Source organism: Puntigrus tetrazona, chromosome 20 (genome assembly GCF_018831695.1).
Source record: "Puntigrus tetrazona isolate hp1 chromosome 20, ASM1883169v1, whole genome shotgun sequence".
Classification (NCBI taxonomy): domain Eukaryota; kingdom Metazoa; phylum Chordata; class Actinopteri; order Cypriniformes; family Cyprinidae; genus Puntigrus; species Puntigrus tetrazona.
The window spans coordinates 18,660,143-18,686,860 of record NC_056718.1 but is presented as its reverse complement, the minus strand read 5'-3'; the positions used below and the strand labels follow the sequence as shown (position 1 = coordinate 18,686,860).

At 36.5% G+C, this 26,718-nt stretch overlaps 3 protein-coding genes across 3 annotated transcripts in view; all 3 read left to right on the top strand.

Annotated features, from left to right (window-relative positions):
* Positions 1-5,968, top strand: part of enah (ENAH actin regulator) — a 52,614-nt gene extending 46,646 nt beyond the window's left edge. The window contains 3 exon segments of the mRNA XM_043219342.1: positions 2,362-2,446; positions 3,157-3,214; positions 3,447-5,968. Coding sequence (XP_043075277.1) covers positions 2,362-2,446; positions 3,157-3,214; positions 3,447-3,484 — 181 coding nt within the window. The 3' untranslated portion in view covers positions 3,485-5,968.
* A 1,189-nt stretch (positions 5,969-7,157) lies between these two features.
* On the top strand, positions 7,158-15,909 carry lbr (lamin B receptor). Its single transcript, XM_043220539.1, has 14 exons — positions 7,158-7,291; positions 9,944-10,118; positions 10,887-11,066; positions 11,514-11,600; positions 12,416-12,599; positions 12,758-12,954; positions 13,923-13,977; positions 14,151-14,345; positions 14,575-14,678; positions 14,888-15,013; positions 15,102-15,270; positions 15,356-15,436; positions 15,524-15,646; positions 15,740-15,909. The coding sequence occupies exons 2-14, from the start codon at positions 9,954-9,956 to the stop codon at positions 15,907-15,909; spliced, it is 1,836 nt and encodes a 611-aa protein (XP_043076474.1). The 5' UTR covers positions 7,158-7,291; positions 9,944-9,953.
* A 1,872-nt stretch (positions 15,910-17,781) lies between these two features.
* Positions 17,782-25,352, top strand: si:dkey-1j5.4 (leucine-rich repeat transmembrane neuronal protein 2). The gene is made up of 6 exons (XM_043220151.1): positions 17,782-18,064; positions 18,237-18,295; positions 21,158-21,270; positions 21,405-21,592; positions 23,088-23,786; positions 24,736-25,352. The coding sequence occupies exons 4-6, from the start codon at positions 21,409-21,411 to the stop codon at positions 24,924-24,926; spliced, it is 1,074 nt and encodes a 357-aa protein (XP_043076086.1). The 5' UTR covers positions 17,782-18,064; positions 18,237-18,295; positions 21,158-21,270; positions 21,405-21,408; the 3' UTR covers positions 24,927-25,352.
* Positions 25,353-26,718: the final 1,366 nt, after the last annotated feature.

Below are 26,718 nucleotides of genomic sequence, written 5' to 3'. Positions count from 1 at the left end.
GTAATAATTGGCATGTCATTGCTTTTGATGAGCTGAATCAGTGTGTGCATTATACCTCCACCTTTTAAAGGAAATGTCCAGCTTTTGGGATCCAGGTGTTCGGCAGGTCCCGTTTTTCTCAAAGCTAATTTGTATTTTTGTTGCTTCGACTGCTTTGCATCACATGCTTGCGGCCGGGGGGCCCCTCACAATCGCATGCAGAATGCAGGCAGTCGGGTCCCGTGCTTGACATCACTAAAGCACAGTGCTGTTGCTTCTCATCAGATCAGTGTGTACCAGAGCCGTTCAGCATTTTTGGAAGGATTTGCTTATTCTTTTTTGCTTAGTATATGCCATTCTTTTAGGCGTTTACATACAGTATACAGTTATACAAATGGTTCAAGCACTTTTCAGTAGGGCTACACTGAAATAGAAATACTTTTCCTTTGACCTGAGTTGGAATCAGTGCATTTAGAAGATCCACGCTGTTGACCTGTTAGTCTCTTTACTCTCACAGACGGGATGCACCATGGAGAAATCAGATGGGTACTGACAAGTACTATGATTCCTTAAACAGGTATAAGAGGCTAGTTTGAGAACTTTTTCTAGACCTTGTTTGCTGAGAGTGCTCTTTAAATAGGATGAGGGTTGCTGCAGTGATTGTCTACGGTTCTTTTTTTTTTTAATATACAAATGTTCTGCTGTTGCCAACAATATATAATCACCATGAAATGGCATGGAAAAAAACGCTTTTCAACATTGTTGCTGCTTTTTAATAAAGATTCATATATATTCACATATTCAATATTTGGGTGTTATTGCAACTTTGAAAACTTTGATTCTGTGACAGTGGTATTTTCTGTGAATATGTTTAGAAAATAAGTTTAAATAGGTTTTGGTGGCTTTTTTATTTTATTCAGTAAGGGGATGCCTTTTTCTATGTAACACTAAAGACTGATGTAATTGCTAGTAGTAAAATTATAATATATATATTATATATATATATATATATATATAATATATATATATATTAGTATTTTTACTGTATGTTTGATCAAATAAATGCAACCTTAATGAACATAGGATTTAAAAAAAAAAAAGGGCCAACCAAGACTTTTGAATGCTAAATATATGTAAATGATAAAATTTTATTATTTAGAATAATTTCACTAATATAGATTAACAGAGTTCTTAATGTAATAATACATGATGGATTTTCATAATTAAAAAGTGAAAGTCTGGTTCTTGGGTGAGAGTGAAGCAATAAAGTCTATACATACAAGGCATTTGAAATGGTAATAAACTAATAAGCATAATATAATTAATAATAGTAATAATGCATTTTAAATAAGATCTTCGTGTGAAAGAGAAGGAAATCTGTTTAATACCACTCTATCACCCCCATTACATGTGGCAGAAAAGTTACAGAAAAACACATTAGACGTTTTCTTGTAATTAGTAAATGGAGTGACGGATTGAATAATTATTAGTGTCCTGATAAATTCTGCAGTACTAGATGTCGTCAGAGGTCATGCAGTATCAGAAAGCTGGAGCATTTGTCCACTCTTGCCAATTCGTCCACCTGGCTCCATAGATAACACGCCAACCCCCCCTCCCCTACAAATATGCTTTTCATTTATTTTATCCTTCCAAGAAAGGAAGTTATCCTCTCACTTTGAATGCGGAAAGCTTTGATACAAAGACTTGTATCTCACACTCAACTTTTGCTCTGTAATTTGTTTCTCTTTGTAAGCTGTGTCATAATGTTCTTATCCGCTTAACTTCTACTTCCTTTCTGCACAAGGCAACCCACTGTTCGGCATTCATTTCTTTCCGAATGGGATAGTTAAAGCATCATTTCCCTCACTTCCTATGTTCCACCCCATGGTGATTATTGTGTTGGCAATAGTATCCTGTCTGACTCGGCTAAAGACAAGCATGAGAGTGATATGGCAGCTGCAACGTGTGTTTTGAAGAGTGGATGGTGTCTTTTTTTTTTTTTTCTTCTTTTTTGGTTTGCTGTGTTTTGAAACATTATCTATTTAAGGCTGACTTTACAAATGTGTCAGTTTTGATGAATTTGCAGCTCCTCAAGGAAATACAGTTCCCATGGTGCTCATTTTCATGTCACCCAATTATGCATATATATATGCGTGTATTTCCCTTGCAGTACAACAGTTTCAAATATCTGAAATACCATGCATTTTCCTCACACGCCTTGAATCTATCCCAAGTTAACGCTACGTTTAGTCTTTCAACCACAATTGTGATTTGAAATGACATGTTAAAGTGTGTCACTAAACTTCTGCCTTGCATCTTGACTGCGCAGTGACGACTTCTGTGAAAAATAGCTTTACTCCACACCATTTCCTTTCTCCTTAGACCAAGGTCTACACCAACTCCTACCGGATCCATAAGTGCCAATGGGGTGCCAACAGAAGCTCTTGACTACGACAGATTGAAACAGGTACTTCTCAAAATTTGAGAAGAACTGAAACTCATTTAACCTTTTAGCCTTGAAGGGTTTGATAGAGGGGCTGTCCACTTCCTCAATATGTTAGCAAAGTCTTGCCAAAGCTAGTGGTAAAATTTCTCGTTTTTTTTCTTTTCCCTCATTTGAAAAACGTGTTTGGTATGACAGCACTTCCTAAGAGAAATAAGGGAGAAATACTGTTGGACAGTGCACAGTTATGCTTTTGTGGGTGTGTACAATTATAGTCCTCTCTACAAAGGCAATACCTCCCTTCTGTATGAATGAGCATGTTAGATAAGTAAGACTTCTTCATATGCCTTTCATATCAGGGGACACAGTTACTCAAGTCTCTCAGCTCTGTCTGCTTCACTCTAGCTTTGCCCAGAGAATGTTTTAGTTACATTTAGAAGCTGTAATTAGTGAGTGTTGATGTTATACACCTACTCATACTAGTCCTCTTGTCATTTAAAAGGCCAAGGCTAAGTGCATTTGATATAACAGCTTATATTAAAAACTCATAGCATAGTTTTTTTTGTTTTACTATCACAGTAGCCAATTTCTCTTGTAATATCATCTAATATGGGATATTACTGACAAGAAAACAGTTTGGTGACATGCACTTAAGTTGCTTGACTGGGTCTGATTTGTAGAGTATTATAAACAATATTGTAATCTAATTACAAATGTATTGCTTTGCTTTTTAGGACATTCTAGAGGAGATGAGAAAGGAACTATCGAAGCTGAAAGAAGAACTTATTGATGGTAAAATATGAAAACACTTGACCCTAACTGTCAACTGAATTTGTCTAAATTTGAATTTGATCTATAGGCTTAAGCTTAAACAACTGATGTGCAATAAGATTTATTATCGTTATTGATTAATTTAAATGGTAATAATGGAGGAGTGGGTGCCTAAAGTTTTGACTGTTAGTATAAAAGAGCTAAACTACCAATCTGACCTGGACTAATTCCTTTGTCGTTTTTGTATTTCCAGCAATCAGGGAGGAGTTGGGGAAGTCAAACTCTGCATAGGAGAATGAGATGCACCTGTATTTTTTAACCACAATCTGTCACTTCAGAGGTCAGCTTCAGTTTAAGACACTTTCTCAAAAGCAATGAAAATGGAAAATTACAGTTTTAACCAGTGGTGATCACAATAACCATGATAATTGAGAGGATCTGTTGAGTACGATGCTGGGACAGACAAAAGTTTTGAGCGTGGGGGCACGGGAGGCGTAACAGCGAGAGGATAACCAGACGCCTCGAAACGACGCCATCCACCAAAAGCCCCGTCTTGAAGGGGGTCAGGACACAGTCTTAAGGAAGTGACTGTCGGTATGCAACGGATGACTTTTACTGTGGAAAGAAAATGATGAAAAAAAGACAAACTATTACTGAATTACATACTGTATTAACCATTGAAGAGTGAAATTGTAAATCAAGCAGATGACATTCATTCTACGGCACATTGTTTAGCAAAGGGCAGGCTTTGTTTATGAATTTAGGTGGTGGTGAAGTAACGTTAACGAAGTTGGCCTTGTATAGAGCAAAACCTTGAATCTGGCCAACCACATGAGTATGGTCTCTTGCTGCAGGACTCTAAAGCTTGTCTTCCTACTATTTTAACCAGATTATGTACATTAAAATGATGACGAAATAAACATTATACCTGCAAGTCATTCAGTCAACCTGTTCTAATGTACGCCATGACCACATCAGGTAGCTTACTTGCTCTTTTGGTCGGTTTCCATTATTCTTCTCTTTTCAAACGTGAATGCTCAACAGGCTGTCTCTAATGAGCCACTGTTATCTGTATACCTTCGTCTTGTGTGTTCGCTAAGTGTTCGGAAAGATCACGAAGGACAATGCCTTTCTACTGTACATCGTTGTAGCTCTCTACCAAAATCCTCTCAGCCAATCGAAGTTATGTTGACGGCAACGTCAGCTCAGACCGTATCTGTAGATAGTGCTAACCAGAAATACTATGAACTTTTTATTCACCGTAGGCTCTTTTCATATTTCTTTCAATTTCAGTGCATGTCTTCTTATGATTGGTAAGGGAAAAATGGTTGCCACGAAAAATACTTTAGTTTTCAGTTCATAAGCAATAAGTGTAGCATTGTTGCATTTTTTTTTGTCTCTCTCTCTCTCTCTATCTCCATTTTTTTTTTTTCTTTAATCGTCCACTCTGCCCTCAAACTGTGGATGAATTATGTTCTCCATACGCATTCTCAAAATGCAGTTCACAACGGACACCTCTTTATAGCCATAATAAATTAGCAGGGGTTTGACATTTTGCTCATTTTACTTTATTTTCGGGACTCGAAAGATCACGTATGGCTACTTATTAATTTTTGCATGGGCTGTTTACCAACTAATCTAGTCAGGAGTATCTATGGAGGGCCAAGCAGCACATCACAGCTTTTCGAATGATTTAGATTTTTTAATTTTTTTTTCATTTGTCAGTCATTTATGGTTAAACCCCTTTCTACACACTGGAAGGCACTCAGCTGTGTTTTTCAGAGGGGTTTTGTCTTCAAACACGCTTTTATTAGGGATCTTTATATGCTTTTTAAGACCATATGAAGTGTGATTATAGGCTGTGCAAATTTTGAGGAGATAACTGAAAACATGAATTTGTGACGTTCTCTCCAATCAGATCTTTCCTGGGTTATCCCTCCACCCCCGCCATGCTCACTTGTCAATCCTTTGCCATTTCTTTTCACTTCCTAACCATCACTCGAAAATAATCTCTCAAGGAATCAGAACGTTTGTATAGAGTGTTTACAGCATTGATTGCACTTTAAAAACCCGTAGAAGTTCAAATGATTCTATTGTTGATAAGATGGCCGTCACTTTGTGGTCGGCTCTACCACCAAAGCGAAACCATAATCTCTAGAACGTCACAATCTCCTGATCCACCTTTGTTTCGACAACAAATTGGTCTTTAGGTTAAGCAGGTAAAAGGTTTGATCAGGGTTGATTCATTCCTGGATAAACCTGTTTGTTGATCTTCATGGTTTGTGCCTTGTTCGGAAGTTGCATTTGATATGTCAAAAATGTAAAAGCTTATATATAGAGAGTATTAATTTAGGGCCTGCCATAACTTTATTCATTTGATTTGCATTTTGCCTCAGTGAGTTCAAAAGGAAGCTTTTACCATCTTTGTTTAAAATCAAACATGCATTCACATTCTTCTCTCAGTGTCATTTTTCTGTTGCATTACAGTGTGGTTTGTTTTATGGTTAAGACCATGTATGCTGGTGGGATCTGAGAAACTGATCTTTGTTCTCGTGGAAATCAGTTGGAAAATGTTGGCAAAAGGTTGATGGAGACTCGATTATGAGCAGACTGTGCTGGTTAGATTCAACTGAATGTCCTTGTAATGCAACTTTCAGTTTCCTTATCTTTCTATTTTATCGTTCATGTTGTACCATACTGTTTTCATGTTAATTAGAAGTTTCTTACATGCTAACATTGTTTTGTTTGAGCAAATTAAATAAAAATTGCAATACATTGCTGTTTGCGTTTATTTCTGAATTTAAATGTGGAAATAACTGAAACCGATTACTTGACAATTACCACAACCACAAATCTATTAATGCATTTAGATGATCTGCTAAAACCTGAATCAAATGTAGTATAAATGATCCATTTACACATTGCTTAACATGACATCACACCTCCTCGGCAGCAAATGCTGCTGCACGGTTCAGCTATTGCAAACAGGAAGAAGGCGGCAGAACTGAACCAACACTGAAACATTACACAAACAGCTACTGAACAATGTGCTACTCTTCAACGATCTACTTCAGCATGAGCAGTTCATGACATTGCTATAGTTCAGCAGAGGTCAAATGCAGCAATGCATCTTTGCAAAAACGGAAACTGAGTGTGCCTACTCTTCAGCATACAACCCCCAAAAAAGAGCTTGTTTGTGATTATCAAATTTGATTGAATAACACAACAAATGTTGATGTTTTTCTTTTTGTAAATTTATTATATATATATATATATATATATATATATATATATATATATATATATATATATATATATATATATATATATATATATATAATGGGATTGCTACTAAAATCTAATTGCATTAAAATATTTAATTACACAATTGATGGTAATTGATGGTAACTTCCCCTACAAGGATTTCACAAGATTAAAATGTTCACTAAATATAGATGTTAAAATAATAATTTCCCATTAAAAATAGCCTGTGGAATCAATTTTCATTCAACAGTTAAGCACATTTACATAAAGTATTTTAAAATGTTAAAAGTCGGTTTTAGTGATTAGTTTGTGTATTTTAAAGGCATTACCCTCCAATGAGAACTTCTAGCAAAAACAAAGCGTTAGTTATTAGCGTCTCTTCTGGTTTATTGGGTGTTCTGTTTACTCTTTCTGTGTCTCGATCCAGTACTAACTATAACATTTTAATAAACTTTTCCGCGTTTACAAGCACAACTTTTGACGTCGGCTATCCATCCACTCTCTTCTCATCATATCTCACTGATCATCAACTGTCTCGCCTGGACAGGACTCCATTTTGTAAAACCCGATCCGCTCGAGCTCAAAAGCCTTGCCTCCAATCAGCGCTCAAGTAAACCCCACCTCCGTCCAATAAGAAAATTCAAAAATTTAAAAACAGACCATCCCAGCCAATCAGAGAGCTTCCCGCCCTCAAGGACGCTGGTAGGTTGAGCGGTCACAGAGGGAGGAACGAATTCAGAGCGGGGGCCAGTGTTTTAAAACAATATACTTTATTTTATGAAGTTCCGTAGATAAGCTTTGGAGATTTTTTTAGGATATTAAAATCGACTGAAGGTAAGAAATCTTACAATTTACTTTGCATGTGTATTTTGTTATTCGTATGGGAATGTCTATATTGTGACTGCGTAGCTAACGGTACAGCACTAACGTTAGTTCAGCACTGTCCGCCCACAGCTCTGCTATTATGAAGTAACGTCAGCTAAACATAATGTGTTGCAATTAACAGTCGCTGGCTCTAGATGCATATAACATAATATTTGAAACCCTTTATTTGCGTAAATAGTACCACTGTTTCTCCTTGTTTTGATATTTGACTTAATAACCCGATTTGAAGCCGGCTCATTGCACAGGAAACTTGGGCACGGCGCGCATTTATTGTTCTCTTGACAGAGCTCGGCTGTTTTCCCGCACGACTTCTTCATTCGTTTCTTTTTCTTTCTTTCTTTCTGAGTGGTTAAAACCATCACTGATATCGGACCTTTCAGTTTTCATTATTCTGTATATGCGCGAAAGTGCAAGTGACTCTTTCCGCTCTTTCCTACAGTCACGTTTATATGGTAACTCGACTCAGTGCTTTAGTAGAGCATTTGCGCTTAATACACCATTCGTTCATAATAACAGCTGAATTGTTGTATCTTTGTTGCATCCGTTGTCAATCGACACGATTGAATGTCGCTGCGCGTGAGTGTGTCTCGCGTGCGGACTGACAATGGTTTGAATACATGACGTTTTCCCTCCATTCCGGTGTCATTCTCTTGCCGTGTTTAAAGGAGCAGCTTGTGAATCTGCTCTTGGCGCCTTTGCATCACACGAAAGAACAACGAGACACAAGGACTATTTCATTTGACGTATTTTCATAAAATAATGAAGAATTTCTATTTAGTCCGCCACAGATAACGTTAATGTATTCTGCTTGGTTGGTTGGATAATGTAAATGTAAAAATCACGAATGTGGTCCTTGTAGGAAATACTGGTGATTTTTTTAAAAAGTAAAGTCATATTTTCTGTTGTAAGTTTTACTTTGAGTAGCATGGTGTGCGCGTGTCGTCGTGTGTCCCCCAAATATGCATAACAAAAGCGCCAGGCTCCGCCCACTCACATTCACGCGGTTTAACTCTTTTGCTGTGTAGTTTCACTTCAACTCTAGAAGCACATGGGATATCTGCAGCGCTGGACTTCATCTCAGTGTTGGGTGTGTGTCTGTGATCTGGTTCAGGAATGTGTGGAATGTGTTTCATTGGATTAGATGGTTTTAGGGTAGATGGCTAGTGTTTTTATGATTGGTGCTTTACATATGGTTTCAATATAAAGTTTTGGGTGTTTCCTGTAATGGAGAGTGTCTGCTTCTAAAGTGCTTCTAGATGTGTGAGCAGAGCTTTTAGCTTGTTACAGGCCATGCCAGAATCTTTACAACAGAATTATTTTTTTATTGATTTATTTATATTCTTTTGTCAGTATCGATCGTTATTGTCACTCAGGTGTGAAGTGGTCGTTTGTTAAAAATGTAAACCTAGAAACTGAATTCTTAGATTTCATGTTTAAATGTCTCACAAGGGATATCCGTAAGCATTTTTATTATTTTGACTCTGCAACCCAGTAACTGATAGACTGTAACAATTAAAATATATAAAATATATTATTAGTAGTGGTTTATCATAGCATATTTTTATTATTTATTTTAGTATTTAGAATCTAGCCTTTAGTCTTGTTTCTGGGTTTTATTTGTAATTTTGAAAATGACTATCTAGTTATGTGAAAACTCGCAAACCTTAATGGTATTTTGGGGCACCAGATGGCGTAGATTAAAAAATGAGAACTACTTAAGTAGAGAGGTGTAAATTTTTAAACAAAAATACTTGCATTGGTCTTTCTGTAGTGATTTTTTTTTTCTTTGTGTGTAATATGGATAGTAAAAGTCATCTCAGTGGTCAGAAGTTGTTGATATCTGTGTGATAGTAGAATCCTTCTCATAATGGCTTTTGAGAGCTCAACAATAGTGCTGGTGCAGAGAGTACAGTGTGGGTGCGTAATTCAGACCCATCAGCACTTCTGAGACGGCAGCTGACATCATCACTTCATTGTCATCAGGCCATGTGCAGCTAGTCTGGTGTTCCCCTGATGGGTTAACCATTGAACGTATTTAATATACCTTAAAGTTGAAGTCTTTAAGTCTGTCCTGATTTTTTTTAAGGGACATGCAAATGCTCGTGTGCATTAAGTGTATAAAGGTGAACTTTGTGTGAAAATACTTCTTTTCCTTCTATTTATGTGTTCATTCTGCCAAAAATGATAAACAATGGCCTTACGAAAACCGTTTGAGCATCCCAGGATCCCAGTATGAGTTTTCTAGTTTGGCTTTTTGTATAAGACCTACTTTTGTATTTTGTAAAACCTGTCTGAGGGCTTGAACCAGTTGTAAAATCTGTTTGGTGATGCTGATGGCGCAGAGATTACACACTTGACTTCATCTTTAAAGGCTGCGTGCCTAGATATTATCATTAGCAGAGTTGCTGTTGATACATTCTGTTTCTAGTATGTCATTTGTTTAGTAGTTAATTAAACAGAAAAGGCAGCAAAACCAGTTGCATGCCTAGAATGCGATTGAACTTTATTTGAATTATGTGATTGTACTTCTAGTGGGGAGAAAAAAAATGTTGAATTGTTTGAGGTTCAGAGACCCATTATCTTGTGTTAATTGTTTTGTAGGTAAACGAGGATGCCGACTACAAGGTTTCAGATTGGAGATAGTGTAATGGGCCGCTGGCCTGGCAGCAACCTGTACTATGAGGTCAAGGTGCTGAGTTATGACAACAAGGCTCGGATGTACACCGTCATCTACAAAGATGGTACTGAACTGGAGCTGAGGGAATCTGACATCACGGTATGAATGAATCTGAGAATGATTCAACGAGCATCTTGTGCCTCACTGGAAGCAAGACCATCTGACTGTCTGTACAAATAAGTTATTAGCTTGATCAGTGACATGTATTATTTGATGTTAGCAATCTAGAAACTGTCAGAATATTTGTATTAGTTTATTGCATAGTATTTCTTCTTCAAATGTTTTAAAATCTATAAGCTTAAAGGGTTACTCCACCCTGTAATGAAAATTGTTGTCACTAATAACTGACCCCCATGTCGTTTGAAGCCTGTGTAAGCTTTCTTCATCTTCTAAACCCAATTTAAGATATTTTGGATGAAAAGTGGGAAGCTTGTGACCATCTCATTGACTGTCAAGTAAAAAAGTATGAATAACGTCATCAAAAATAGTCTGCCATCTGCCATCGGTGGTTCAATCTTTATTTTATGAATTTATGATGCTTTTTGCATGCAAAGAAAATTAAAATAACAACTTTATTAACTGTGTATTAATACACAGTTTGCTGTGGCTTTTCTTCAAAATTGCAAGAGAAACTTTTCATCCAAAATATCTTAAATTGTGTTTCAAAGATAAATAAAGCTTTTACGGGTTTGGAACAACATGGGAGTAAGTAATTAATGACAAAATAAATTTTGTGATGTTTAACCCTTTTAATTTCTAGGTTTTAAATCCAGTTATATAGATGTTTTAATTAACTGAGATTATGGTACAATAAAGAAACCCTAGATTAACCTGGGGTGTGGATGTTGTTTTCTTCATTGCTTGCAGAGCCTGGTGATATTTAAGCAGGGAGTTGCACGCTCTCGGTCAAGATCTCGCTCACCGGGACGTTCGCGTCGCAGTCGTTCCCGCTCTCCAGCTAGGACGTCCCGCCGATCTTCCTCTCGCACCACAGATGTGCGCAAGGAAAAACTGAAAGAATCGCTGGAGGTCCGGCTCACCCCTCTGGTAAGACAGGTTTGCCAGGACAAAACAAGCAAAAACTATATATACTATACTATATTTCTGCCATTTCCCCCCTCCCTTTGAAGCTCTGTATGATAATTGACCCGTCGCAATATCAAGTACATTGAACATTTTAATATATAGTATCAATAAGTATATTAAGATTTAACAACTTAAAAAAAAAATTTCACCAATATGATTTTATGAAATATACAGTAAAAACTGTAAAATTAAAGTATTGCTACAATGTAAAATAACTTTAAAATCAAACTTTTTAAAAATATATTACGAAATACATTTTATTCCTGTGCTAAAATTCTTATTTGTTGATTACAAGTAAAGGAGTTTGATCTAATTTAAAGCAGTTAACTCGAGCGTTTTAATGCTGTTAACTCATTTGTCTCTCCTCATGGGTTCACTTTACGTGTCCTTGAATGCCATCTGTTTCAGCCGATGACACACGAGAACAATAGCAACAGCAAACATGAGAAGAAAGAGGAAAATAATACAGCCAATACAGCTTCCACAATCACCGAGGTATGAATACATCACGGATTCAAATTTCATTTGTTGTCTCAATCACTAGCAACAACGGAAGCTCCTTAATGTTTTCAGTCAGATGTTAGAAAGTGCTCTGGTTAAGGCTGGAATGTCATGATGCACGCATGTTGTGCCTCTCATGTGTGACAGGAGCCCATTTATTTGTGCTCACAAAGCTAAAGCTGACTGCGGCCTCTGTTTAATCATACCCTCACATTTTTCAGCATGTTTCTCCTCATGGGACAATTGAATGGGCTTTACAAAGCAGCTTTACACTAACATGACTGTGTAATCCTAATATTTATTTTCTTCACTGACGTTAAAGTTGATTGTTACTGAAACTTTGTGCTCAAGCGAGACACAACACATACAAACATGTACATAAAACCGTTTTTTAAGTTTGGGGTCTGTAAGATTTTTTTTTTTTACAATGTTTTTAAAGAAGCATTTTATTTTGATAGAAAAATCTGTGAAATAAATGTTTAAAATGTATAGTAATTAAAATAACAGGTGTCATTTGTTAACATTAGTTCAAGTATTAATTAATATGAACGAACTATGAACACTACATTTATTACACTTTATTAATCTTTGATAATGTTAATAAAAATACAGTTGTTTATTGTTTGTTCATGTTAGTTCACAATGGATACAATTTTAACAAACAATGATTTTAATATTGCATTAGTAAATGCTAAAAGAGAGAGAGATAGAATATGCATCACTGCTTAATCTTTTGTATATATTCTTTTTATGAACTTTGTGACTAGTATTCATATTTAGTATGCTCTCTCGTTGTAATGCTCAAACAGGAGAAGACAGAGACTGAATCAGAGAACCAGACAGGTGGGCGCTACAATCTACGGCGCAGGAAGGACCAGGGCGATGGCAAGACAGTAGCGTTGGAGCAAAAGACAGAGACGGAGACACTGCAAGCTAAACCCCCTGCTGTCGGTGCCGTCAAGACGACTGAACTGGAGTTCGGAGGAAGAGTTGGTGAGTTTTCCCAGCGACGCAAAATGAGCATATTAACATACAAGCAATTTAAAATATGTTTTCCTTTAAGTCTACAGCAAAGATAGATCAATATATTGTGTGTAGGATGTATTTAATAAATCATAGGCTGTGATTACAGTTACAATCTTGTCTTTCAGGTGTGTTCTTCCTGATGTTTCTGTTGCCTGTGGCTGTGTTGGCATTGCTCATTCTCTGCGGGCAGAAGGATGCCAGCCTCCAGAGCTTCCCTCTTGAGCTCCCTGCCCTTCAGTCTCTCTGGGACTGTCAGGTCTTTGGCATCGTCCTGCTCTGGCTTCTCTCCCAGGCCGCTCTCTCCCTGCTCCCTGTCGGAAAGGTACCGTCACAAATCCCATGACTCCCCATAACCCAGGATTAGGCACATGACCACATAACTCCATGGCTCTCATTTCTGCTTTGCCTGTTAGCTGCAGGAAAGCAGGCTAGATTAGATTAATCATACTGATACAGAGCCTCACTGGAAAACATCTGGTTTCATTTTCCAGCCTCTTAAGGGTAATTAAGATAGGATCTGAAAATTGCAATCTGTTTAAACAGATTATTTGAAAACGATTCTGGGGTTTTCAGAAATATAAAGAAGATGATTGCCAAGTGATCGTTTAATGCGTATGTTTGTGGACTTATTTAGATTTTATCTATCGCATAATATGTGACCCCAAGCAGAAAGGTTTAGTTTAATGCAGCACACCCTGTCTAATCATACTTTATAGTAACTATGTAGTATGTATACAATTGCAAAGCAACGTCAATACTTTATTATTTTATTAAAATGATTTATGGCTTATCCAATCATATTTTAATGTATTACTGCTATTTGTTCTGAATAACATGAAACAGCCAGACTTCTTTATGAATATTACTTTGGATTGTGTCCCTTTTATTTTGAACGTATAAGGGTCACTATAACAGACGCTACTATTTGGTTATATCATATATAACATATTTGTGAATCACTGTAATATGTCATAATGTAAAATTTTAGTTATAAATTATTGAAATATTATGAAAATCCTTTGGCGCAAAAATAAATAAATAAAACTTGTTTTTATCGAACATTCCAGAACTATACTGTTTGACCCATTGGTGTTACATTAGTGTGTGTGTAGGATTTAGTTTAATTTCTTTCTACCTTTTATAAGTAATGTTTTTCATGTAATATTTTATTTAAAATTATTATTATTTCAGTTATGTTTGAGTTAACACAATAATTTAGTTTTAGCTATAAACAACACAGATTAGTGGTCACATATACATCATTCATCTGTCTTCATCTCCACCCTACAGCTCGTTGAAGGAATGCCTCTCAACAATGGGAAAACTTTAAAATACAGGATCAATGGTTAGTCATCAGTGTTGGTACACGTTATGTCATTATTTCTAATCATTTTAAATGTCTACCAATGAAAAAAAAATAAAATGAGGCATATTACATTTGTTTGAACTTTTAAAATTCATTTCATTGTATTATTTAGTTGTGAGTGATCTGTTTAATGTAATTGTGTTGTCTATCAGGTTTCTATGCACTTGTCCTCACGTCCGTGGCAGTAGCTGTTGCCTTGTATCAGGAGGTGGATTTTGGCTACATCCATGCTAACTTTCTGCAGTTCTACACCTCGGCCCTGCTCATCGTCACTCTTCTCAGCATCTACCTTTTCATCCGCTCCCGCTGGGCGTCTGAAGATGAACTTGCTCCTGGAGGCAACTCTGGTAAGATGTTTAGTGCCTTTTTGAATTTCTAAGCAACATTATTTAGGTTCTAAATTTGTCATCCAGACAAAGTTCCTGCTACTTTTCTCAGCGCTTGTTAGACCAACCGCAGTTGTTTATCAGTATTAAATTAAGACCAGTTTATAGAGATTGCAAGGGAGAATTTCCATTTATGTTAAGTGTAGTTAATATATTAAACTATTATTGTTTGTTTTTTTTATTCCTCTAGGCTACATTATCTATGACTTCTTCATGGGCAGGGAGTTGAATCCCCGCATCAAGAGCTTCGATATCAAGTTCTTCTGTGAGATGCGCCCAGGCCTGATGGGTTGGGTGAGTATTTATATTTTACATTTTACTTTCCAGTGATAGTTTAGTTTGGTTAGACTGCTGTTGTATTGTGGTCAAAATGTAGAAATTTTCTGGAAAAAAATAAGTAACACTCAAATTTCACTTTTCAAACACATTAACCGTTTAATATAGTGTGTTATATTGTTTTTTTTGGCTGATTGACGAAAACTAATCTTTGCTTCTTTCCGCAGGTATTGATTAACTTTGCCATGTTGCAAGCTGAAATGAAGCAGCAGAATCTAGAGAATCCCTCTCCAGCGATGCTCCTGGTCAACATCTTCCAACTCCTGTGGGTTGTTGACGGCATTTGGCATGAGGTACAATAACTGTTTTACAAATCAAACACAATTCTTTCTTGATGCATATGAGGAAGCCATGAACTGAGTGCAATTCTCTGTATTTCAGGAGAAACTTCTGACCATGATGGATATAGTATACGACGGCTTTGGATTTATGCTGACATTTGGAGATCTGGCTTTTGTTCCCTTCACATTCACCTGTCAAGCTTACTATCTAGTCAGCCATCCCAATGAACTCTCTGTATTCTGGATCATTACTCTCATCACTATGAATGGTCAGTTTTTGCTGTACTTTTTTTATTAAATTTTCTTTAGCTGCTCTTAAAAAGTTGCTAATATAGGTTTTGACTTGTCTAACAGGAGTTGGATACTATATTTTCCGGAAAGCCAATTCTCAGAAGTTTGCGTTCAGGAAAAACCCTTCTGACCCAGCATTGTCTCGTAAGTGTTTTGAAACCGAAACACCGAAAGAACAAGCATAAAATGTTAAAACAGTTTGGTTTAAATTTTTTTGTTTTGTCTTGTCAGACCTGAAAACCATTCCTACTGCAACTGGAAAGAGTCTTATCGTGTCTGGTCTTTGGGGGTGGGTCCGGCATCCTAATTACCTGGGTGACATCATCATGGGGTTGGCTTGGTCTTTGCCATGTGGTAAGCATTTGACTTCACTTCACCTTTCTGATTAAATGAAGCTGTCCTATAAGTCCAATGTGACTCAATCCCGATTCCTGATCTTTCCTGTAGGATTCAACCATTTGATCCCGTACTTTTACCTCATCTACTTGATCACTCTGTTGGTGCAAGACCCCACTCAAGAGCACTTACGGCACTACTGCCTTTTGCTGATATGCTTCTATATGGCTCCTCATTGTAATGTCGCTTTGGATAAAGCGTCTGCTACTGCAAAGCTGTAAATGTAAATGTCCATGTGACGCATTTTCCCAGGAATATACTGAGGACTCACAGACTCAATCTGTTATGGACACTCGGGGCAAATAAAACTTTCCTCAGGATGACATTGAACATCAGACATGGGAATGAATTGTTAGCAGCTTGGCGTCTTTTTTAAATCTTTGACTTTTTTGTAATTGAGCATCAAATTAAAAACCAAATTTTCCGCTTTGTCACAAAACGTTTACGGATTGTGGACACTGCCCCTTTTTCGATCTCTTAAAATTGTATATTGTTGTACAGATATGTTGTTCTTTTTTTTCTTTTTTTTTTACTCACAAGATTGTTTTGGATAATCCGTCATTTTAAATCTCATTTTATGTACACATATACACATTTAAAGTATCTGCTTGGCTTTTACCATTGGCTTTTGTAATGACAGTTTGTGTAATGCTTTTGTATATTGTGTATGATGGTTTTTTTTAATATGTATAGTAAGAAAAGATGTAATGTTCTTTCTCAGGACCAGCAATTTGTGGGAAAAAAAACAGCAAAACTATATTTTCTTAATTTCTGTACATATTTAATAGAAAAATGTTAGGTTTGGTTTGTATTTTAGGCATTATGCACTATGTTAAATAATTTTCTTTTATCCAAAGTTCACAAAATTTGGCTTTGCTACCTCAGATTTCTTCCAGTTAAAAACAACAAAAATTAGTTTTGTTTTTAGTCAGTTTTTGGAAACTGGATTTCAGGCACTATGTGAAGTGTCTCAGTATCTTTTGCGAAATCATAATTGTGTGCTGTGAACAATAACTTTGAGCTATGAACATCAATCTTGTACAAGGTAGCGTCACTTCTTTACATTTTCATTAAGGTTTTAATTTAAAAAGTCAATGCTAAACTGTGAAAGTGTAATGCAAAGCTTTTCTTAACTTATCTTTTATGCAAGTATATCACTTGTGGGCATGGCATTTGTCCTAATGAAAGTTTGAAGTAATTGTTCAAAGCTAAGATGAGCGTTTACTTTTATCGCAGTGAAAAGAAGCATTGTACAATGTTATTTATCTGGTTAAATTTTAGAGTGTTCACTTTTTGTTCAGTTTTGTTATCTGGCAAGCAATTTCTGTACAAACGCCATTTCAAAATATGCATTATTAATTAAACCACTCTAGACAAACTGTCTGCCTATGTTCAGAATACATTCTTAGGTTAAATTTTGAAGATATTAAGTTGTTTTAAATCATTTTGATTGTTGATCCTTTTATTTATTTTTTTTTATCAAATTTGCATTATTTTTTCAATGTTTCAGTATAAGAATTAGATAATGTGACATAACAGAGTTTTACACCATAAGAATGTTCAATACAGCAGCTGATTAACCCCAACATTTTCTCAGCTCTGCAGGTTATCCTATATGATAGTATTCGAAACACACAAACTGAGATGTTGTGTCATAAAAAGTGCTGTGTAAGTATTTGAACTACCATATAATGGCTTTGAAGTTTCAGTATGCAGACAAGAGTTTCACACCATCTGTTCAATACAGCAGCTGTTTCTCAGCTCAATACCATGCTATACTTGAAACCTTTTACTGAAGAATTAATGAAAGCGGCCAGTTGGTAGTATGGTAGTAGTGTGTTGTCATCTAGTAATTTAAATAATATTTCAACATTGTCATCTAGTAAGCTTTTTTTAAACGTTTAACCAAACTTTTGGTCTGAGACCAAAACCATTTTAGTGAAGAAAATGATTCATTAAAACGAACCTATTCACAAGAGTCATTTGTTCGTTAATCAGCCTGCGTGTTTTGCATACAGCTGCGTTTTTGATTGCAGCACGAACAGAGCTTGACAAATTTGAGCAAAAATGTTTAATTAATGTGATCACTTGTATGTATCTCTCTTTGTGTTGCATGTCGCGCTCCAGCGACCTCTTTAAAAAAAAATTGTACTAGTGGTTATAAGTCTCATATTAAAATTTTAATTTGAGCGGGAAGTATAACAGGCTTAACATTTTCCAGTTGAAAACGACGTAAAAAAAAAAAATTGTTTTGTTTTTAGTCAGTTTTTGGAAACTGGATTTCGGGCACTATGTGAAGTGCCTCAGTATCTTTTGCGAAATCATAATTGTGTGCTGTGAACAATAACTGAGCTATGAACGTCAATCTCGTACAAGGTAGCGTTTACATTTTCATTCATGTTTCAATTTAAAAAGCCAATGCTAAACTGTGAATGTTGAATATAAACTTTTCTTGACTTAGCACTGCTTGCTTAACTTATCACTTATCACACTGTTAGCAGTCGGTTGCAGGTTACAGCAGTTTCTCTTTCTTTTATCGTTTCTGAAGCTTGAGTGGCAGAAGCGTTATCTTCAGAAATCCTCCCTTTGTGTTCCACGGAAGAAAGGGTGAGTAAACATTAATTCGTCACATTTGTATTCCTTTACACGCTGGAGTCTTGAAGATGCCTGTTAATGAAGGAACAGGCGTTTACGTAGACACATTAGTGATCACTCTTATGCATTAGCTACAGTCTAGCACTAGATGTCAGCAATGTGATGCACAACTGATGTAGGACTTAGTCTGTGATAGGTCAGCTGGCATAAGGATGTTTATTTTGGGCTCCTGGTGTTAAGGATCTAGTGTCGGAGTATCACTTCCCTCATCAAGGGAAATGACAAAGTGACTGATGCATGAAACCATTTCATTCCTTGGCCAATGCGCAACAAATGAACTACCCATGAATGTGCACATTAGAAAGCTAATTGGTTTTAGTGTCATGCTAAATTGTGCTTTATTAGAAGCAACATCTGTTAGCCTCGATCTGTGTGAAGTGCTTCTCACTTTTAAACTGCATTTTTCTTCCTTCCCATGACAATTTCGTAAGAGCAAATTTAAACAATTGTTTTTGACACATCATTTCGGTGACTGTATGTCTAGCAATAAATACGACCGAATGAATAGTTCACCCGTAAATGAAAATGATCCCATAAATATACTCACCTCAAAGCCATAGGTGTATATAACTTTCTTCATTCAGACGAACACAGTGTGAGTTTATTATCCTGGTCCTTCCAATGATGGTGGATAGTGGCCATTATTGCAACCTCCAATAATTGTTTATATCTGTCATAAAACATCTCCAGGGGGTTAACACCCATCTTCTGAAGTAGACTGATGCGTTTTTGTAACAAAAAAAATTCAGCTTTTAAAATTTATAACGCAAATCACTGACATCCGACAATGGCTGTGTGTGTGTTTGCAAGAGAGTTGAGTTTCGGTTTTCTTAGCTGACCTCGGTCTCAACATAAGACGTATGACGTAAGCCGCATTTGTATAATGTAAGCTCAGAAGAGATTAGACAAACAAGGATGGAGCAATAATAAACAACCTCCAACCAATACGCCCGTATAGGTTGTTTGTACAAATCCCTAAAATGCAACCCATCAGAGCGTATACTACAATTGCTCCCCTATCTGCAACAGGACATTTTTATATTAATGTTTTGTACTATTTTATCTGCTTCATGATTTGTGGCTCATGTAGCTCAGTTTGTAGACGGTCTTCCGTTTGAATCCAAAGAACAAGTTTCATACGTCAAGTCAGAAGTCAGCCAAGAAGCCAAAACTAGACTCTCTCGCAAACTCGAACACAGTCATTGCCGGATATCGATCTGCTTCAGAAGATATGTGTTAACCCCCAGGAGGCGTACAGATTAGTTTTACAACAGATGTATGCCACTATCCACCAGCATAACCAAGCTTGGAAGAGCAAGAATAAATTGATTTTAAATTCTGACTGTGTTTTAAAAGAAGATTATATAAGTTATATACACAGATGGCTTGGAGGTGAAAAATATATTCATTAATTCATCTTTGCGTGAACTATTCCTTTAAGTCAAGTTATATTTCATGTGAAAAAGAGTCCGAAATTTGCTCAATTTTGTTTCATATTTGCATATGGAGACAATACACACTCCAAGCCAAGTGCATTTATCATAACTCCCAAGGCACTGGTATAAAAGGTTACCCATTGTTTCCTCTCATACAGAGCAAGATGGGTTTCTTTAATAGAGCCCAAGCACTGAAGGTGGACATAAATCTGAGACAGTATGTGACCTCTAGTAATATGGGGTTTTGCCTTCAATTTTTGTGTTCTTGACTGCAGCATGCTACGGTTGATTGAGTCCATTTGCAATTTATTACAGCACTAGAAATTATATGAATTCATCCAGCTTTGGTACTCTTTGGCATCGCTGACAGAGCATGAGAGCAGACCTGTAGTGCGTTGAGAAATGCATTCGAAACGGCGTTTCATTTTGCAACAACACATCCATCTGATTGGTGGTAGGAGGGAGTTCAACGATGTTGAAAGTAGTGCACATGTATAGCTGTTTCACAAACCCACAGCATGAAATGCACTTCAAACGTTGATTTATCTAGCTGTTTTTGTTTGTTTACTTGAAACAGAAATTAATAATGGTTAAAGAACAGATGCAGCATTAACACATTCCTATTAATCAGAATCACACAGACTTTTTTTCATCGGCTCTGACTGCTCCTCTTTTTGGGTGGCGAGAGGCGGCGCGTCGGTTTTTCTCAGCTTTGAGCTGGAGAAATTATAATTACGCTGCTCCAGATGGCTTGCATATTGTGTTGCTTTTGGCGGGCCTTGAAAGAGCTTTCGTCTTTATCGCGCAATAAAATCATCTCGGTGAACAGACACGTCAAACTTAAACACTCAGCCATAATAACATCTCCAGAGGTCTCTGCGAGTTTCCTGCAGCCAGCCCTCCTCTTTCAAAGCGTAAAATGAGAGTGACACTGATGATGCTCGCGAGAAACTGAGAAACTGTGACTCGCTCTTGCTGTTAATCCTGGCGGACAATGCCAAGAAAAGCCCAAGGGGGAAGATGTATGAGGTCCGTGTCCTTATCAGCTCAGCAGGCTCACAGAGGGCAGACCGGTTGTGGTGCCTCCACCGATCACTAGAGCTCACCCACCCGCCCTATTATCATTTGTGCTCACTGATATAACAGTGACATCAATCTGTCATCGACCAGACCGTACCTGTGCCAAGTTAAACAATCAAAGCCGTGCATAAGGTGCCCTGTGAATTTACACACCCACGCAAAAACACATACCCACACATTTCTCTCTAGGGACGCGGGAGTTCATTTGGCAGGGAACCTGTCATGATCTGTGCATGTCATTTTTCTCACCAACTTGCTGTGCTGGGAGTTTTTCACAGACCTTGCACTTTTTCGCTAGAGGGGCAAACATTTCGCCTCGTTTCGGACCGGGCACAGACCGACTGCTAGCTTTGCTTGAAACGGCAGCTTTGAATTTAGACGCTCAAGTCCTATTAAGCATCCGGTCGCAAGGTAAGTCTGCATGAGTAATTTGCATCTAATACAAACATTATGTCCGTTTTGAGGCGATATGTGAGGGTTTTTTTGCAGTAATACTCCTAATGCTCTCAGTAGGATTATGGCATAATTAAATCACTGGTTTTCAGGGATATGAAGCTGGTTGCAGGGTTAGTCGTGCTGTGGCTGTGGGTTGCGGAGGCCATTGAAAATTGCCCCGATGCTTGTAAATGCAGCCAGAAATCCAGCATGGAAAAGACTGCAGTCAATTGTCAGAAGAAGGGACTTGAGAGCATCCCACCCAAACTCCCTCTGGACACTTGGATCCTTAAAATGGGTGAGCAGAAACTGCAGTCTTGCTTTTGAAGGAAAGGTTTTTAATGATGCTGGCAACCCTTTGACAAAATATAAAGGAACAAGAAAATATATGTTGAATAAAAATTTTCATACATGAATTTCATGTAACCAAACTAGCCATATTTCACTGCATATCATAACGTTTTTTTTACCATTATTTTTAATTATCAACTCTGCGTTACATTGCTAAAAGTGACAGTTAAATGTAAATATTTTGATCTTTTTTTTTCTCAAAAGAACTCTTTTTAACTATGATAATAACAAGAAATGTTACTTGAGCACTAAATCAACATATTGTAATGATTTCTTAAGGATCATGTGACACTGAAGTTAGTAGCATTGTCTGCTGAAAATTAAAAAAAATGTCACAAAAATAAATTACATTTTAAAATGTTGAATAGATTTTTTCCTAAAATTATTAATATTTCACATTATTGTTTAAAAAAATAAATGCAGTCTTGACGTGAATAAAAGCATTGAATATTTTCCCAACTCTAATACTTTAAAAAGTAGTGTATGCTTAAAACATTTTTAGATTTCAGGTCATGAAGACAGGAAACCAGCAACATCAGACAAACAACAGACAAACATTTTATATCGTCAACAGAAAATAACAATGGAAATTTTGAAAGTACACTGAAGCACTGCAAACTTAAAGCAAATTTAGTATCCGTATATATTAATGTTTTAAAGTAGTTAAAATAATTACAGTAATTATGGTAATTTCACAGTTACTATGGTTACTGTGTTAGTCCATTAGTTATTATTTCCGACCCTGTGCTCGGACACAAACCTCTCACTTTAGTTAAAACTTGTGTAGTAATATTACAATGAACAAGTTAGAAGAGTGCTAATCTTTTGAATATTCTGAAGAAGATGTAGATGATAGTTACCACAACAATACAATGGATATTAGAGCATTACCAAGGTTACTAGGGACTGGCTAGGGTATTTTGAGTGGCTGTTAGGCGCTTACTTCATAACTCCAGAAGTATTTTTCCATCAGGTGTCTCCTATAAGTTATTACTTAAATAAAAAACAATTGTATTTTTAAATTGCTTGCCTTGAAGGAATAGTTCACCCCAAAAAGAAAATTCTGTCATTAATTACTCATGAATTTGTTCATCTTTGGAATGCAGATATTTTTTTATGAAATCGGAAAGCTTTCTGATCTTGCATAGACAGCAATGCAACTAAAATGTTTGAACCACTGGTGTCACATGGACTGTCCTTGCTATGTTTTTGGGCCTGGGAACATTTCAGTTGCATTGCTGTCTGTGCAAGCTCTCGGATTTCAACAAAAATGTGTTCTGAAGGTGAACAATGTTTTATAGTTTGGAACAACATGAGGGTGAGTAATTAATGACAGAATTTAATTTTGGGGTAAAATGAACCCTTTAAATATGAGCATGATATTTACATTATTGGCACTGCTTATTAAGCCCACCTCTACCTTTTGTTTCTTAATTTTCAAGGTGAAAATTTATTGCAGAACCTCCCAGCCAACATCCTGAGCTCCGTTCCTAAAATTGAGAGCGTAAACTTAGAGCGAAACTCAATCAAATCAATACACCCTCAAGCATTTGCTGGTGCCCAGCGACTGATGCTTCTGAATCTGCAAGGAAACCGAATGTCCAAGCTCCCAGTGAAGGGCTTCAAAGATCTCCTAAACCTACGCTTTCTCATGCTGGGCCAGAATCAGATAGCTAGTCTGAAACCCAACATGTTCATTGGCATGAGGAACCTCTCAGAGCTGGATCTGCCCCTGAACGCCCTCACTGTTCTCCCACCAAATACATTCAAGCCTCTGATTGCCCTCAAAGTCCTGGATCTATCCTTAAACCATATCCAAAGCATCTCACCCAAAACCTTTGTTGGACTTGACGAGCTGCTTTTTCTCAATTTGGACAACAACAAGCTGAAGAATATCCAAGCGGGAACCTTTGCGCCACTGATTGGTCTTGAGATGCTGGTGCTAGACAACAATTTTCTCTCCACACTTACCGCGGCCACACTAGAAGGTCTTTCCAACCTGCAGGAGCTCTATGTGAGAAAAAACGAAATTGAGAGTCTGCCAGCTGACGTGTTCCGTCACACACCTAAACTCACTCACGTTGGCTTAAGTGGGAATCGGCTTCATTCCATTGACGGAAACATGCTAGCCAACATGCAAGGTAAGAAGTAGAACTAGTATGTGGGTTGCCTGAATGACTAGTCGGCTATCAGTTATTGGGCTAGTTTTAGGTTTCCCTAACCCTGATCAGACTCCAAATAAGGGAAAGAAAGGGGTTATTAACATAGCTTATGCATTCATCTAAACCAGAGATGCTCAAACTAGAGGTCATGTATCGGCCAAAGCTGGAAAGTAATGACCTTTGATTTGGTCCATACTTTTTCACAAAAAACAAATTTTTTTTTTAGTTGCCATTTTTTATGTAAACATTTTTGAAATTGAAATGTAAAGAATATAGTTGATTTAAAACTGCAGTCCGTAACTTTTGATGCTCTAGCTATTAAAAAATAGAACTGCGTGTGTCTTGCGGAGGAACATTTTTAGCCGGAGCTACTTGTGATGAATCATGCAGGTACTGGGTTATTCCGCAGCGGTACCTACCTGAACCAGTCAAAGTAGTCTGAAAATAAACACTTATTATAATATAAACAGCTTATTATATACATATACATATACACTTTGAACTGCAGCTTGAAATAATAATAATAATAATAATAATAATAATAATATAGCTGGATATAAAGCAACATTTACTTTTGTTTGATTTTTGGCCTTGAATAGTAATTTTGAGCTGTAGTTGGACATTTCTATAATTTTATCAATATATCAGCAATATATTTAGCAATATATCAAAGCTAAAAATAGAAATTGAAAAATCTAGTTTCATTTTTGGCCTTTGGTAATAAACGTTTCCAGTAATTTTGAGTTAGATGGAAAGCAATGTAATAGAACATATTTATCATTTTATTTAAAAATGATCAACTTTAACTATATCAAAGCTACAAAATAAATGGAAAAAATCAAGATGTTGTGGTAGAAAATAAATACAAATAATGTTTTATTCTTATTTCTTAAGTGTAAAATGTTAATTACGTCTCTGATTGATTCAGGTTTAAAGGAGGTGTTTCTGCACGACAACCCATGGAAATGTGACTGTAGCATAAACTCGCTGGTACACTACCTTGCCCAGACGAGGGCTAATCACTCTCCTCTACAAAGACTTCGCTGCACCAGCCCAGAAGAGTTTCGTGATAGACCCATCCACCAGCTGAAATCTGATGAACTTCCCTGCAGGGCCTAGAAAATCCTCATGGCTGATATCATATCACGAACGACCTCCAAAAGTTGGGAGCGCAGTGAAATAACAGCGTGATATTTTCTGCATTTGAATGGCGATGCTTCACAGAACTCCAGCCACAATGACTTTGACAGGTTAATGATAGAGCTACTGTTCTGCAGATAGTCATAATTTTCACCCACACCAGTCGACTATTTTCAGGCCACCTGGAGTATTCTACAATACTAAGAAGGATGTGCCTTTGTTTTTTTACTTATACAAATTAAATGCCTATTTTGTTATGTATTAATAATAATATCAATATGTTTTCACGTTTAACTTAATATATATTCTATATATTATTTATCCAAAGTGTTTTTTTTATGGTCCCTCGGCATCTACATACGAAAATAATGTTAGTAGCTGCGTAAATAAAAAAATCATACAACAGTTATAATGTCACTAAACCAATTCTTAAAATTCTTTATCTGTTTGATGTATACAGTATATACACAATAAACACATTTCACAACTGGTAATGATTTTTTGTAAGATGCAGTAAAGCGTAAAGGAAATAAATAGAGGTTAGAAAATCCCCTGCTCCGAGAACGACTGCAAACTTCCACCACCACCTGAGACTGAATTCCTCATCGGATTGTTACAGCTGAATAAGCTTCCTTTGAAATCATCATTCTGTCTCTAAATTCCACCCAGGGCGCTGAAGCTGCAGTCCCACATACAGGAGTGGGATCTTTTCAGTTGCTGGAAAGGTGTTATCAAAGCAAGGCTGCTAAAACGTATGCTTTGGTATTTTACAGTTAACTGATATTTAGTCGAACTGGTCGGACAGCATGTAGATGTAAGTTAAAAAACATTAAATTAAATGTATACATATAAATATATATATATATATATATATATATATATATATATATATATATATATATATATATATATATATATATATATATTATTTATTTATATTATTATTATTATTTTTTTTTATGTATTTATTTTGAATATATATATAGATAGATAGATAGATAGATATAGACAAGCTACGTTGTTTGCTACGGTGTTTTTATAGTATAATATAGTGACTGATATGTCATGACATGCTTTAAAAACACTCAAGCATGCAATGTTTTCACACTCTGATGATTGTGCATAGCTACTGTCTAACTTTCAAAACAAAACCAAATTACTGGTGCATTGTTCTTTTGTGCATAACAAGATACTCCTTTAACACCTAATTTCCCCCAGCGTTGCCATGGTGACCGTAGCTTATAGTAGGGAGCTCCTGCGGAATGCCTTACCCCTCACTGCATCACCTCCTCAACCAGCTGTTACCGACTCAGCGTCTTCCAAATGCCTCACTTTCACTAGTAAATTTACAATAACAAATTAGCGCGATTCTGGTATCAAATAAACAGCTTTACAGCAGCTTACATTAATCAGCCAGAGGAAGCCCCCACCCCACCCCCAGCCACATTAGTTGATAAATTGTTTGTGCTTGCTGTTTTATTGCAGAATTTTGTATTATTGATGTTGTTTATAAATTGACTATAGATGAGATTATGCATCAACACAATAGTAATATAAGCTTTACAAACCATCCGAATTCATCATGTTCCATGGATGTTATATAATTTGTAACCCTTAAAAGAAAATATGCATCTATTCTTTTCTAATATACTACAAAAATGTATATATGCTCAAAACACGGGTCTGTTCAAGTTTTACTAAACCTGAATGACTGGACAGCAGTGTTCTTTGGTGTTTAACCTTTTTAATATTTGAATATGATTAAGAAACT